This window comes from Psittacula echo (genome assembly GCF_963264785.1).
Source record: "Psittacula echo genome assembly, chromosome: 5".
Classification (NCBI taxonomy): Eukaryota; Metazoa; Chordata; class Aves; order Psittaciformes; family Psittacidae; genus Psittacula; species Psittacula echo.
Genome location: NC_137739.1, coordinates 81924507 through 81941328, shown reverse-complemented (window position 1 = coordinate 81941328; position 16822 = coordinate 81924507). Strand labels below are relative to the sequence as shown.

At 39.2% G+C, this 16822-nt stretch overlaps 1 protein-coding gene across 1 annotated transcript in view; it reads right to left on the bottom strand.

Annotated features, from left to right (window-relative positions):
- The window catches only part of EHD4 (EH domain containing 4), a 32025-nt gene that overhangs the window by 11590 nt on the left and 3613 nt on the right, over positions 1 to 16822 (bottom strand). Inside the window, exons 2-3 of the mRNA XM_080619415.1 lie at positions 11152 to 11328; positions 6576 to 6673 (exon numbers count right to left, since the gene is read on the bottom strand). Coding sequence (XP_080475541.1) covers positions 6576 to 6673; positions 11152 to 11328 — 275 coding nt within the window. The remainder of the gene's footprint in view (positions 1 to 6575; positions 6674 to 11151; positions 11329 to 16822) is intronic.

Sequence of the window (16822 nt, the reverse complement as noted above, 5' to 3'; positions counted from 1 at the left end):
ATATATTCAGGCACACTGTAAAGTTGCTTAACTTTTCTTAAAACTATTCAGTCATTACACCTTCAAGCTGTTAGCCTTCAACAGGGAACCCAGAAGCATCTCAGCACTTCTTTTGCTTTCCAGTAGAACCTGGCTAGGGCCAACAGCAAGAAAAGCAGACATACATGAAAGTAGTGGGAAAAAATGGTGAACTCCAGCTTTGCCATGGAGCATACTTGTGTATGTTTAGCAACATAGGAAAGAACTCAGACTTAAATCTTTTGTTTGAAAAATGGAAATAGAATATGAAATGAAATCCAAACATTCTGGTTAAAAGTAAGAAAATGTCCCTAGTTACCTGTCTTCCCTGACTCTCCTCCCCTTCAACCCCCCTGCCCTCCCCCCCAAAAAAAAAGATAGCATAAAACTCCACTAAAAATCCAGCACGAACATGTCAAACCGAAAGGAGAAGGCTATGTTGAAAAGGTATTATTATGATCCAAAAGGAGGCAGGTCAGACTCATTAACTGTCTATACAAAAAAAAAAAAAAAAAAGAGCCAACATCATGTTTTCCATTAAAAGGGTTACTTTGTAAGGAATGCAAAATGTGGCCCCTTTCCAGATAATGAAGCTCTGATGCTTTGGTACGTTCTTTCCTGTGACCAGCTCCTGAAGGGGTGATGGCAAGATGAAAGGTAGAGGCAGGGAGGAAAGCTGCACAAAACACAGCTGGAAGAGAACTCACTTAACACTAACAATCTAATCAAAACCAGCGTGAATAATTTATCTTCATAAAAAATCAGCAGGAAATGGAGAAGTGACATCTTGTATGTCACTTGCATGTCACAGTATATTTGCAGCAGTGCACAAATCTGAGCTGTGCAATAACCTGTTCTGATTTCACTCATGTAGAAGAAAATATGCTTGAAATAAAATACATAAAGTTGCAAAATGAAGCAAGTTTAATTCTGTGAAGTCTTCCACAAATTGATAGGTGAGAAGGTGACTTATAAGGCTGGTTAAATAAATATTAATTCCAACCATATGTTTGCTGGATTTTGAACTGTAAAAAAACAATTTTATAGTCAACAAGTGCATGTTAACTAGCAATAAATTTAATTTAAATGTTAATTATATATTAATGAAGCATTTGTTTTGAGAAAGAAAAGTCCACTTGTTGAAAATGGGTAAGAAACAGAGCTCATTAAAAACAAAAAACCCTGAAAAAAAATCTATTCATTTTAATGAAAATGTCATTAGAAGTGAGCCTGGTTTATATACAAATTCAGTGGTTACACATTAAAGTATACCTGCACTACAGAGAAGTGATACATCATTAAATATTTCAGCACTGAGACACAATGCATTTAGGATCCTGTCACATACAGGATCTGTGTGTGGATTAGGGCTTTCAAAGTTGAGCAGTACTAGGTCAACACTGATCAGTTTGGAAAACCTGACCAAAAAACCCTGGTGTTGGTATTTCTCAGCCTCTTGGTGCTCTACCACAGCTGTTTCTTCAAAGGTTTGCTCCCAGTGACTAATGTCACAGCAATTATATCCAGCCTGAGGATCTATGTCTCATCAGGTACAATATTAACTGGCAAAAGCACATTAGAAAGTCACAAGTCACTGTTGTACCCAGCTAAGGGACAGAGGAAAGCAGCGATCCATCAGCAGCACTGCAGAGCTATCGAGCTCATCCCAGGCTGCACATGGGGAGTGAGCTGGTGCCTCTGACAGAGGCATAACTGTTGGGCATCAGTAACAGGCTGAGCAGAAACCACAGAGAAGAATAATACTAAACAATGCAGAAGAGATGACAAAGTTCGAGAGAAACTGCACATGGTTACCAGCCCTGGAAACACTGATAAGAGAAATGATCATGAGCCCTCACGTGTCACCAGCACGGGGCAAAGTACCAGCCCCGTGCATGACACCCACCAGCTTTACTCAGAGATAGAGCTGTACAACCGTGCAGGATGTGCCAGTTAGCAATAAAGATTTAAACGCACGGTAGGTCTCCCTTGTGGGCTCGAGGTAAACGATTTCTGCCTTGCCCTAACACCATCTCCCAAAGCTTTTGCAATGCAGTAAACAATTAGGGAAGCTTGATGGGCTCCACCCATCCTGTTTGAGCACAGACAGTCTGAGCAGTGTCCAGTTCTGCCACCCCTGGGGCCGGCAGTACTGGCACAGCAGAAGAGAGGTGGCTCTCAGATGAATGCTGCCATGAGGGGCCTCCAAACTCAGAAGAGTGCAAGGTTCCCAGATGAACCACGGGTGGGCAGAGTGATGGAGTGCTCCCACCTGCCATTTCTGCCTAAGTACCACACAACTAAGATTACAATTTAGATGTGGACAAATGCAGCCTTTCCCCCATGTCCAATTTGCTGTTCTTCTAATGCTCTGCCACCAGTGAGCACCTAAATTTCCCAGTCTTTCAAATGGAGCTCAGTCCTACATGGGAAGATGTACTTTTTGCTGTCCAGGGTGGAAGATTCCAGCTATGTTAATGAAAGCCTGTCTCAATCCAGTGCTCCTGGGTAACACTGTTAACTGCACCCCTGTCGGTGAACTAATCCTAAGAAGAAAATACAATGCAAGGGAAGTCTCTCACTGCAAGGAAAGCCTGACACAGAGCTGCAAATATATCCATCACCTTACTTAATCCATGACTACATTTCCACAAGCCATCTTGAACTGGGATTACTTATGTTTAAGTAATTCCACTTCTAAAAATGCAAGCTAACCAATTTCCTCCATGTTCCTCTGAGTTCTTTCCCCACACTTCTTGAGACCCTTGCCTTCATGCCACTCAATCATGAACCAAACCGAACCTCCCTTTCTAAAATCATGTTCCTCCCCACACCCTGCGAGACATCAATTCTCCTTCCTCCTGTCTACACTCATTGTTCCTTCCAAATCTTGCAGGTAATATGAACATTTCTGCCTGACATGATGGGCTTTGTGAATGTCACCCGTGATGATTCTGTAGCATCAGGGGTGACGTTCATTGGGATGAGCATTGTTTGACTGCGGACAATGCTGGCACAGCTCTGCACATTCTTCTCCAGCCACTTACGCAGTCCCTGAACTGACAGGCAGGAAGCTTCTGGCACATCCTCCTACCAATAACAGAAGTGGGAAAGATGTGCCAAGAGACATAGTGTTGAATGTTGCACCCCGTGTATATTTTTGACCCTTCAGAAAGTGATCGGTTCCGTCATCCATGGCCTGGATGCTTTCCAGAGTTATAAATAAAACATGCTGGGAAACAGTGCTTATCATGCATTTTTACATCATCCCTTTGCTGTTTTCCTGCTTTTTAAAACTGAAAGTTAACATTTGATTCCTTTCTTGGTTTCAGGAGACTTCACATTATCCTAGTGACACCTGATAAATTCTATCATTACACAAGCGTTACATTCATTCATATGTAATTAGTTAAACCATTACAAGATGATGAAAAAAACCACCAACAGCAAAGAGTGAAGGTTTTACACTGAGGTTCTGTGACGTTATTCTTCCATCAGACATATTAAAACATCACCAGTAAGAAAAATTGATGTTCAGCAATGTTAGAAACAAACTAAACTTCTAGAAAGGTAATTTAAAAACTCAGATATGAACAGACACCAATAACGTGCAAAACAGAAACACTTCATCTAGGGTGCTATTAAATGCCACACTCCATGACTGAATTACAAAAAAAAAAAAAAAAAAAATCTCATCTTGTATATATTACTTAGAAAACAGCAGAAAGATTAATATGGAAAAAACAAAAAAAAACCCCAAACAAACAAAATCAACCAAAACCACAAGAGAGAAATAGAAAGAAATTAAAAGCTTAAAAGAATTGAACTCTTCTGAAAAAAATTTTGAAGAATCACTCCTTAAACTTACAGCTTTCCTGGCGAGCACAGCAAAGCATCCCTATGTCTAGTAATCACAGACTACAGACTATCCCTAGTCTGTAATCACCTTCACAGTGAAAGGAAACGGCAGTTCCCATAATGAAGCACCCCAGCTGCAGCCTTTTCCAGTGAGAAGCAGCCAGAAAATTTAAGGGGTAACAACTCACATTCTGTACCATGTGTGTAGGAAAAAAGCTTTGCTGGCCCTAAGGTGCACAAAACAGAACCTTCTCTGACAGAGACACATTTAGGGGCAGCTTTTGTAGAATCCTGCTTACATTTGCACAAAGTGATTTAAAGAGTAATCTGAGCAACTCAAACTTCAAAACATGCTAAATTAGACTTGTAGCATAAATACGCTGAAGTCAGCCTGACTCCTTCAGGAAGCAGGTCAAACAGGCCTTGCTCCATGCAGCATCACAGAATGAGTTGAGTTTGTACTCCACAAAACCAACTGTGTGGAAACTGCATAAGTAGCCCAAAAGTCATATCCAGCAAATGCACCTGACTATGCAGTAGTTCAAACACGGGTGAGCACAGTAATTGCTTAATCAGAAAAGCCTGCAATACGTGCATGCAATAGGTCCATACAAAGACTTGTAGGTACTCCATGGATGCTGATGTCTTAGCTTTAAACCTTGGCAGCAGCCGCCCTGCAAACGTGGGGCACAGAGAACCATGCTCTAAAGCTAACTCACCAAAACTTTATGTATGGTACAACCACACTAGTCAAAGCTAAACCACATTTGTAATAAAAGAACTGTGCCAGGTTACATATTCAAGACAACCTTAAATAATCATGAAATCTAGTCAAGTTAAAGCCTGTGAAACAGGTAAGAGTCTGAGGTTATTGCTGAGCACTGTCAACTTAGGTGAAAGTCTAACATACCAAAGGGCAGGCCAGCTAGGCCACAGAAACAATTGATAAGGCACACACAATCAAGAAACAGTTTCTGAACAATAAAGGAACAACAGTCATATGCTTTGTAAAGCTTAAAGAGCAATTCTAGATGACAGTGAAGAGCCATGGTCCTTTAAGCAACTACCAGTGGAACAATCTGGAGTGAAACACAACTCTGTTCCACACATGCAGTCTGGGACTTGGGACTTCCAAAGCAAACCCTAATAGTGTTCAACTTTGTCACACAGCTGGTCGCTTTTTCAGTGGCATATTAATATGATGCTCTAGTTTTCTGCTTATTTCTTGTCCACTTCCATACTGCTATGAAAGTGGCAACAGATACTCGAATGCTGCCAAGCATCATTTTCCCTTGATTTTAACAAACAGAGAGAGAAAGATGTGCCTAATTTTTCTTGTTGGAGGAAAAAAGGGAGCTAGAATCCACAACAGACAAGCTCAAGTAGGAAACTTGAGACCATCTTTGACTCTACCAGACTTTCTGTGTAAACACAGACTTAGACATTTTGTAGACATCTCATGAGAAGATTTTTCAGGATTAAAGATCATTAGTTATACACTTGATTATTTCCACCTAGAAATAAAAGTGCCAGCATGCAGTATTTGTTTTATTTATCTGATTTCATAGTATTTAAGCCTATGCTTGCTCAGAGGTAGGCCACCCATGCTGTTCGTTTTTGCTAATTCACTGATACATCATACATGGGAAAACACAGCTCTCTCCCCATGATGAATGCTTTATCAATGATAAAGAGGACAAAACCCTTACATTCTGTCACTGAACAAAGAATCCAGAAACATCTAGTAGACCGGTTTACTAAGCAAGCATAGTTTAGATTGCAGTCCTAAGAATTTAGTCTCTTATTCTCTCAGCGAAATAGAAAGACAAGACTACGGTTGCATAGTTGCCATATATTGTACTTATTCCAGGATTTCCTCAAAAAAATCCCAGGTGTGATATGTTAAAGAACTGATTATTTTCCCTTCTCACAGACATCAAACACCCAAGTTTCCATTTCTTAAGCAAAGGTCTGAAAACTGAGGGCAGCATAAGCCACACACTGGATCATTGCCATTTACAACTCCACAGAAATCTGACATGCACTTAAAAGCAGCTGAAGGAAACAAGGAAGAAAGTTATTTACATTACGCCTTTTTGTTTTAGTAGTTTCTCACAGACAGGCTGATTCCTCACACAGCATGTTAAAAATGGGGTTCAGCGCTTTGCAGAATTCTCATTAAAAACATGCTCATCCCCTCTTCTTGCTGCTACCTTAACGCTTTCAACTGAAAGTTTTATTACAGTATGACTGAGCAACCTTAAGAAGCAACATAGCAACTGTGCCTACAAATAAAGCACCTTATTTATAGCCCAATTCCCTCACTTATTAAACATAACCAGCTTGAAGAGCTATAGGTATTATGAAACTTTCATAATTCACAAATTCTACATTCATGAACTTCAGTTGTATATATATGAGTCTGTTATTACTTTGTGGAAAGCAATTAAAATGATGGAAATAAGGTTTTTTCTCAGAGTTTCAGAGCATCAGTCAACAGAACATGCAACCATAGCCATTTGCAGCCACAGAAGCAGGATGATAGAAATCCCAACCCCTTCAGCTTTCAAGAGAAAAAAATCCAAACCCTACATCCAGCCTTAAATTTGGGTTTAATAGGCTTTGTATAAGCACCACTCAACACCACTAAAACAGGTCCTCAACAGATGAGGATGTTATTTTCAATCCCTGCAACTCACCTCTGCTGATGCGCTGCTTCTCTCCAGACAGAATACCAGGGCTGTCGATGATACTGATGCTCTTCAGTACCTGGTTAGGTAACTGAGAACACATGAACCTGCAGGAAACGAGGAGGAAAAAAAGAAAAATATATTTACAATAGATGGAACTCATGTATAGATTGTCCCTTGAGAGCTTCCCTTTATGCATCTGCTTTTAGAAAGACTCAAGTGACATTAAAAACAAGAAACAATTTCTGAAGCCCCAGTGAACCCCTGTGTTTGGCAACCGTGCATGTGTAAGCAAAAATGTAAATAGAGAGCTTTTCATGAAAGAGAAAACACAGGAAAACCTTGCAAAAACTATGTCTGCTGCTGGCAGAATTCCAAATTTTGCAAGAGCTGATAACATTGGCCATATATGCAACATTAAAAAAGACTCCACAAAACAAACATGACCAAAATGTTTGTATGACCAAAATTACTACTGGCAAAAAAGAATTCTTCATGTACTCCAACTTCTGCCCAAATTCAAAGAGATTCAAAAGAAAAAAGAAGGAGGCAGAAAGTCATACTAACAATATGGGCATGGGGATTGGAACCAGATGATCTTTAAGGTCCCTTCCAACCCAAACCATTCGGTGATTCTATGAATATGTTTGTATTTCAGTCACTGGCAAGTCACCCTCTCACCTGTATTTGAATGGTCAATCTTCCACAACCCTTCCTTAGGTGGAGCTTGTGGAGGATTGAAAACAACACAGGTTCTCCCACAAACCTAGCCAAAGCTTTCACATTGCCAGAACCAAGAGTTCAGGTTACATACAGCATGCTCTAAACAATAACCTCCTGCCTCCGTGGAGACAAATTCAATGGTGGTATTATGAAAAATAAATAATTCATGAGGCCTCCAAGAGTCATGCAGCACACTGTGTGCATTAAACACAAGCTACTCTGATGCTTCTGGGGTGGTTGATTGAGGAACTTCACCTCCCTTCATCATAAACTGCCTTTAAGAGATTTGCATAAGAGTTTAATCTTCTTATCAGGCAGCAGCTGAAGACTGTACTAACACGCGCACAATGTAACCTACCTGCCTCCTGTGAAGCTGCCCGTAGGCAGCCCAGCACAGGATCAGGTTGCAGGTGCAGGCTGTAAGAAGCCCTGGTTAACCTGTCGCTTTAGAAAGCACACTGCCTCAAGGGTATCACACACAGCACACCTTAACTGTGCCAAAGTCAAGCAAGAACTTTAAGACCACAGATAACCTGAGTTAGGCAGAATTCAGGCAAATATGAGGTACAAAATGTAAGAGACATCACTTTGGAAGCTGTTGTTGGACAGGTCATGATCCAGATGATTCAAAGGGAATCAGGGAGGAAAAAAATCCTTACACCTCGCTTCACCTTGTTTTTTGGGTGACCTTGTAGTCCCAAGTCTGTAACAAAAGCACACAGCATCCCTTCTTGGGTACAACAGAAACAGCAGCATCAGCTACACCTCTCCCTGAAATTCAAGAGGGAATAAAGAAACAGCCATCTTGGCCTGATAAAACCTTAGCATACGTAAACAGCACTAGCCTTTATGGTTTTTGTTTCTGTTTTGGGTTTGGTTTTAATTTTTTAGTTAACAAAATTAAAAACTAATTTTTAAGTTTTGATTTTGTTTAATTTTAGTGAACCACCAGGTATAGAAAGTACTATACATCTGAAGCAAACTCTTCCATTAAGGCTAATTTTCTACAAGCTTAAGGGACGCTTTTGAAAGAGCAGTGAGGTATTATTGAATAAAATTACTTCTTTTTTAACTTTCCTAAACCTAAAGGAGACACTATGTTAAAGCAAACACATTCTGTGGAAACATAGTGGATATATATGAGCCACAAAGAAAATACATTTGACTGTGTCAATCATTACAGAAAAATACATCACTAGTATGTACAAAATAAAGTAGCTTTCATAAATTTGCAAGTATCAAGACTGAATTTTCATATATAAATATATTTAATCACTTAATTTCAACCCTAGAAGACGAGCGCTTGATTAGTATCACAGAGGTGTTTCTAGACCTATCTTATGGGAAGATGGGCACCACTATTTCAGCTGAACAATACAGCATTTTTGATTTAGGCATTACCCAGAATGGAGCAGCTGGAAAAGGCTGTGCAAGAAAACAGAGGACAACAGGCCTCAGAAATGTAAGGACACTGCATTCTTCGCAGCAGTCATTAGTGGCAAAGGGAAAAATAAAGTATATAGGAAAAGGATATGAAATAAAAAGATAAACTCTGAATTAACTTTTAGAATATAGCCATAATCCAAAGAAAACAGATGGGTTAAAAATGTTACATCAACTTATTTTAATTAATAATTATTAATATTTCATACAAAATTGTAATGCTAGTTGTATTTGAATATGTCTTTTCAACGTCGAGGCTTGGCTCTGAACCATTACTTCTTACATGACCTATATGGTAAGTGCTGCATCATAAAAAGCAAACTACATACTCTCTACCTAATGAAAACAGATATTAATAAAAAAAAAAGCATTACAAATATAGTTGTGTGAATGAGATGACTGTAACTGCTTATGACACGTTAGATCTTTGACACTGTCATATTATAAAACTATTGTTAAAGAAAACCAGCATTATTAGATTATCCTTGCCAAAATGAGTTACACTGTTTGCAAAAATGAAATGAACAGGCTTGTAATCATCTGGTGTTTTTTTATTTTTTGGGTCTTTTGAATTAACTTTGGATAACTTGAAGAATCCAGTAAGAACTTATACTCCTTTTTGTGTCCATTCAGATATTTATTAGAATAGCAGAGGAATATGCATTTCTTCTCAGCAGTATCAAGCTCTTCTTCCTGATCATCCAGTATGCTGCAGTACTCTTTCCTCACTTTAACCTGCATGCAAGAGCACACTACATCTTGTCTCCATCCCCTTCCCCCACAGCTTTACTTAAAAGTACACAGGAGAAATAAAGAGACAAATTTCTCCATTCAGGAGCCTTACAGTCTATCACAAGCAGTGAGACACAGGAGGAAGTAAGAAGGGGTCATGGAAAAAAAGAGGTAACATAAATGAGTTAATGCAGCTCATTAGTAAGTACCAGCCTTGATTGTGCTACTGTGTTCCTGTTTGGTTTTAGTTTCTCCATTACCTCAGCCACTGTTTCCTTTCATGTTACATTTAGATAAGAAGGGCATTTAACTTCACAGCCTAAGTGTCCATATCTCTAAGTTCTTCCATAAGGCAAAACACTAGGATTGGGAAATAGTTTCAAAAACAAAAGTAGGGGTAAAGCAGTGTGGAGGGGGTGGGGGATGGTGTGTGTATGTGTGTGTGTATATAGAGAAAAATCTATTAAGACTGTAGTGAAAAATGTAATATTGGGTATAAATGATCGTCAGCATGGCAAGAGAGAGAAGGAAAAGTAAAATTATGATTTCAGGTAAGAAATGGGAGATGTTATTCTAAGATACTGAACTGAAGCATAAGACATTTTCATTTAGGTGAAGAAGGAAAGAGAAGAAGAGTTGACAAGTCTTGAAAAATCAGCAATATGATCAGAGTAGCATACTGAGAGTGATACTAAGGGCATGTAAGCACATAGATCTCCACTGCAAAGCTAAGGAGCAAAAATGACTATTGGAGAAGATAAGGTTGCCCACAGCACTGTAGTATGACGGTATCACAGTCACCAAAAGAACTGGAATAATTTAGTCGGTTACTTTGAATGTACATCTTTTTAGCTAACAAATAGATTATCTATCTTGCATAAGATTCAGAACCTGACACAACCACCTGGATAGATGATACAGCAAAAAAAAGTATGTGTCTACCTTTCATCCAAACAAACACATAGCATTATTAGATGTTCTGTGCAAATATTTGACTACTGTGCAAAATACTATGCAGAGTGTAATTATATTAGTTTTTCATATAGAGCATAATGGTGGGGAAAGGAAGAAACAGAACAGTGATCTGGAGGACAGGACTTAGCCGATAATCTTACAGAAGGGGGCCTTGGACCATAAAGTTATTATTTAAAATGGGAGTTGGCTGCAGCTTCCCACATATTCTTATCACTCTGCGAAGTGATAGCCAAGCCAACTATAAGCAGCTATAAACTTTCTTTTGTGAATAAGCACAGCAAGAGATAAGGCCATACATGACAAACTTTTAACATGTATGCCAGCATTTATCAGCCAAACAGGAAAGTTTATTGTTAAAAGAGAACCAATTTAGATTAGTTGGCTTAAAAAGCCAGGCCTCCATGTCAAGTTACCATCAAATACAGGAAGAAAACAAAGTGATTGCTCACACAATACAAGCAAAGTTATTAATAACTTTAAACTGGAAATATTTAGCCTGCTACTTAAGTTACCTATGGCAATATCCACAGCCCCTAAACAACTCTTCCCTGTTTTGCAATTACACAGCAGCCACGCAGATACTAATGCTATCATCCTGGTCTACAGAACTGCTTAAAGACCAGCTGGTCAAAATTAAACATTTAAGAGCCTGAATGTACACTTAGCCAGAAGACATATACAAATTAGAAGACAGCAAGCAAACAGATCTCACCTGTTCAGGAAAGCATTTCCAAAGCGGCTGAGTTTACGGAATGGCTTCTTAGGATCAACAACTAGGGCATTTCCAGGAACATTTCCTTCTGCATCTCCATACATCACAGCAATAAAAGAATCTGTGGTAGGCTCTGGACCAATCCGCATGCCTGGAAAGTCTTGTTCGAGCAGGTATCTGGAGATGGAGAATACATGAAATAACAGAATGAGTGGAAACTATGGCAAAAGCAAATACCTATAATTCACTTGAAAATTCCCAAGCATATACACTCTCTAGAATAATAAAACACCATTTTTCCTGCATTACATTATTCCTACTAACTAGGGAGAGAGAAAAACAAAACAAAGCAAAACCAAAACCAAACAAAACCAACTGAGTTCCAGGTTTTCCACAATTACTAGGTAAAATGATAAAGTAAATCCCTTTACAAAATAAGGGTGAAAAGTATTCCCTCAACTGCAGCACCTGAACTATTCACGTGGATGCTTCTACCACTAATCCCAGTGCTGTACATTACACTACAAGACATTGCTGCCTTTGTGTGTGCTTTCAGGCCTACACAAGTGCTGCTGGTACTAAAAGGGAGTTGTTTGAAACAACACACAAGCAGCATTAGCTTGCTGACAGATCTAACCCTTCAATGAACTCAGTATGATTTTAACAACTTTAACTCACCTAACCACAGGGAGCAATATCACAGTTATGAGGCAATAGTAAAATATGTTTGGGAGTGAGGAAAGGATTTTTTTCCTTTTGACTCACATATTGAAAAGGAATTGTTAACTAAGTCAGACCTGCAGAACTTGAGGCCTAACAATAACATACTTCCGAGAGGCGTCAGGCAGCGCTGTGCCAACAGAAAACATCTTGCATCTCAATTTGAGTAGTCCTCTCAGAGATGCAGACAATACATACAATACATACTCAAAGGACCCAGTCTGATACACCAAGTCTTGACCTCCTGGGCAACAAGGTCTCAAACAAAGGACGTGCATGTTTAAATGCTAAAACTTAATGGAACTGGAGCATGTATTCACAGAAAAATACCTGCTAAAACCAAAGTATTTTCAAGAATGCTGTAATGTGACATTACAGGAACATTAGAATCCTCCAATCAAGTCATCTTGTACTTACTAATCCCATGGGTTCCAAGTTATCCTGGAGTTCTTAAAATAAACCCACAATTCTAACCAACAACAATTTAACTTTACATAATCAAAGCTGCATTTAAGCAAGAATTTTTCTATAGGCACAGGTGATGGTCCTACATCCAATGACAGCACTAGCTAGGTTTGAGCACATCCATATTAACAACAGTCTTCGAATAATAGGTTTGTTCTAGCTCTTAATCCAACAGCCTTATGTTTGTTCTGCTATCATTTCATAATTCAATATTGATTTGAGAGGACTTGAAGGCTGCTTTTGCTGAAAAAAACAAACAAACAAACAAACCAAAACCACTTTACAAGGTGTCTGTACTTGCTGAACAATCTGTTTGTCTTTAAATGCAATACCAAACATTCACAGACTTTACAGATGAATGCACAGAAGCTGAATTTAAGGAACTAAACATACACTACACATTTCAAAGACCGTTTTCCACTACCCCTACCAAACTGGCTCAAATCAGCTCAGTCTAAGATATGGGAGGCTCAAAGCACAGACGAGCTATTTACATGGTATTTCCTGCAGCTTTCTGCTTCCAAACAAACCAAGAAAAAATAATAAGTAAATGCCAACACTAAAATCTGTGGGAAAGCAGGAACAGAAGAACACTCATGCCAGAACATGCCAAAGTCAATTTGTTTTACTCCTAGAATAAGCTATAGCTAATGCACATTAACAGGAAAATAAAACTAGCCCCTCTCCAAAAGCAAAAAAACCCCAATACAACACTCAAACCTCTCTGCACAGGCAGGAGTGTGCAATGCAACAGATTCCTCAACTTACAAAGTTGCTTATGTAACAAAGAAAGATAAAACTGATAGTTCATCAGCTGAGCCCTTTACACATGGAAACCCTGTACTTTCAAGCATCGTAGCAAACAGCTGAGCACCTGAAACACAGAAGCATGTTCCTTCCTCCTCACAGAGCACCACAGCAGACTAAAGCCCTCTAGAGCAGGATGAAAAGGCTAATTTACAAGAGCCACTACAGTTTTCCAGATCGGACTTATCCACAGAATTCATTTTGAAATATCAATTATATTTTTCTCTTCTAAAGCAAGGATTTTAATGTGCCATAATAAAAGGTTCTACTTCAAAGTCTCTCAAATCTGCTTTTCCTCATTGCCCCTCTTTTAAAAGAGAAAAGATCTCTATGTGACTCATAATCAAGTTCTTCTCTTGATATAATTGTCATTCCCAGACTTCTGCTGACAAGAGGCAGCAATCCATCGAGTGGCAACACATATGGCAAGAAGCTCCCAGAGTAGCAGTAAGGAACATCGTATTCAACCAAATGCACATGACCAAAGTGCCTATAACAGATCAGAGAAAACTGCATGATGGGATCTGAATATAGGATAAGACACCTCCAGGGTAATAGGATAATTGCAATCCATCGTAAGCTCATGAACCTGCCAGGTATGGTAATGGACATTCAGTGGTGGTGGTCTTTTAGATAACTAAGAAAATAATCTCATGGCCTCCTCCTGAAGTTGCTGCACATGTAACACTTGCAGAAATTACAAATAGTTGGAACTATGGAGCATCTTTCATGATTTGCAACATCTGTATTTTCAGCTTGGAACTCAACAATGCAAATTCAGATTAGCTGCTTATTGAAATGACTAAAGAAGAATAAGGTGCTGCTGAATTGCAGTGATACTTCCAAGTTAATGTCAAAGGCAGCTGTAAAAATCAGGCTTTTGTAGTGATAATAATCCAGGAAGGCAAGATCTCTTCCAAATACCAAGTCCCACCCAACCAAGTCACAGTGCTGAGCCTGGTACAGCCATTCAACAGACATAGGAAACACTTTGCAAGGCAGGTATTTTCCATCAAGACTGATTCATAGCTGCACATCAAGAATCATACTAAAATAAACCCTAGTACTTGAGCACTGGCTGTACAAGTGTGCTGGTTTTGGCTGGGATAGAATTAATTTTCATCACATTAGTTAGTATGGGGCTATGTTTTGGATTTGTGCTGGAAACAGTGTTGATAATAGAGATGTTTTTGTTATTGCTAGGCATTGCCAACACAGAGTGAAGGCTTTTTCTGCTTCTCATCTCACCCCACCAGTGAGTAGGCTAGGGGTGCACAGAAAGCTGGGAGGAGACACAGTGGGGACAGCTGACTACAAGGGATGTTCCATACCATATGGTGTCATGCTCAGCAGATAAAGGTGGGGAAAGAAGGAAAGGGAGGGATGTTCAGAGTGTTGGCGTTTGCCTTCCCAAGTAACCATTATGTGTGATGGAACCTTGCTTTTCTGGAAATAGCTGAACCAATGGGAAATCGTGAATGAAATCCTTGTTTTGCTTTGCTTGTGCATGCAGCTTCTGCTTTACTTCTTAAAACTGCATTTTTAAATTGCCTTTAAAAAACACATAAGTTTCCTCACTTTTACTTTTCCAATTCTCTCCCCATCCCACCCAGGCAGGGGAGGCAAGCAAGCAACTGTGCAGTTGCTGGCTGGGGTTAGGCCAGAAAACTATCTCACATACAACTAAACAAAACCTAACCTTTTCACTTGGTCACTTACATGAAAATTAAACCGTGACAACAAGCTATACCATACTTCCTCTCTGCATGAAAATATCAGTTTCACTTAGCTACACAAAAGGGATAAGCAGCCTTCTGTAAACTGAAAAGCTGCAAATATTGTTGTACAGTACGCTACATTAACACAGGAAAATACCTGGTTTTTTAGCATCTGCAACTGCATGCCCTTCTCAGGAATTTACAGCAGAGAGGGAGTTCAAAAAGGTTCACAGGAAGTATGCTTAAAAATAGCAAACTCCCAAAGACAGTCTAGATCAAACAACAGACATCCTGTTGACTCTTCTCCCTTTGTTTTTACCTGGGCTATAACCTTTCTGCTTTGCCAATAAACATTCATCTACGTTCCTTTGCAAGATGTATAGCCCAGCTACGGGAAAATAGTTTACAAAGTTCCAGAGACAGCAAAGATTATTCACAGCTGTGGATACTGATAATCATCTGAACCCTAAATGCCTTGATACAAACAGAGGTGAATTGGACAGGGCAGCATTGAGCATGGATACCCTGTGATGCAAACTCAAGTCTCCTTTCATAAGGCTGCTCACCTCCATACTACATCCTGCACCAAGTCATCCAGACTTTCAAACAAAAACACAACAAAACAAGCAGGTAATTGCTTTAGTTAAGAATTCTGCTCCAAATACTTGAAATAAAACTTTCATGTAGAGCTAGTGACACAGAATTTCCAGCTTTCACCAGAAGAAATTAAGATGGACTTTCTCCCCTTATAGAAATAGATGTTGCCCATTCCTGCAATTCAAGTGATTGCATCCTACTTGCAGACTCCAGATATTTTGCATACAAAAGGGTGCTTTCACAAACTCCAGCTCTGCTGAGTTAAACAGAAGGAAGTTTACCATTTTAGCCTCTGAGTAATACCTGTGAGCAAAGGAAAAGCACGGCTTGGCAAGCTAAGGAATTTACTTCTGGTTTTCCTCATCTTGACAAGTTCTTTAAAAAAAAAAGTCAGTCTCTTACACTTCTAAATCAGAAATGTACAAAAGTAAATCAGATAAACACTATTAGACTAGAAGTTCTAAGAACTAAAGTTCCATTGTTAGAAGGAAAGAAGAAGGTCAGCAACTACAAACTTTCAGCTCCTATCTTTTTTTCATATACTACAACTCTCCTGTCCCTCCTTTCCCCGCTTCTTTCTCTAAAGCAGCCAGGAGAAATTGAGAGAATTACAGAAGCTGCAAGGACAAGCAGCTCACGTAAGATAGGCATTTGGCTCTGACCGTTAAAAACAGTCAGACAAGTATTAATGTTTGGGCCTGGATATATTTCTTTGAATTGTCAGCTTTGTCAGCTGCTTGACTAAAGCAGTATCACCATGTTACAGCTTTGACAGTGAAACTGGCCTGTTTCATTGCATTTTTCCAAGTGCAAAGAGTATAAACAGCACCAACTGAAAAACCAGAAGAGCTGTTAGAAACCTGGAAGTGTTTGTTGGCATCTCTTAATCCCCAGGGACACTCAGTCATTGCTAGATTAGTGTTTTCCATGAAGACTTAATGGAAGCAACTGGGTGGATGGGGATGTGTCAGAGGTATGAAAAGGTTAAGTTCTCATGATAAGGTCTAAATCAAAGTAAATCCCAAATAAATATATGTCAGTTAAACAGAACTGTTATGTTCATGCATAAAAAATAGTAAACACTCAAGCGGATCTAGCATGTCCTGCTGACTATGAAAAGGAGAAATGTGGAACAAAAATCAGTTTTAATTAAGATTTAACATATTGCTTGCTTGCTAAAATGCTAGTGGGGAAAAACACCATAGTTGAACTTCATTCTAAGAAAAACTATCTGTAATAAGCCTGGAATTATAACCATCTTGAGCATATATGACATTTTTCCATGGGAAATCCAGCCTATCAGAGGGGAAATTTATTTGTGACTGACCTGGACACTATAATATTTTCCCATGTTGTCCTCTAAG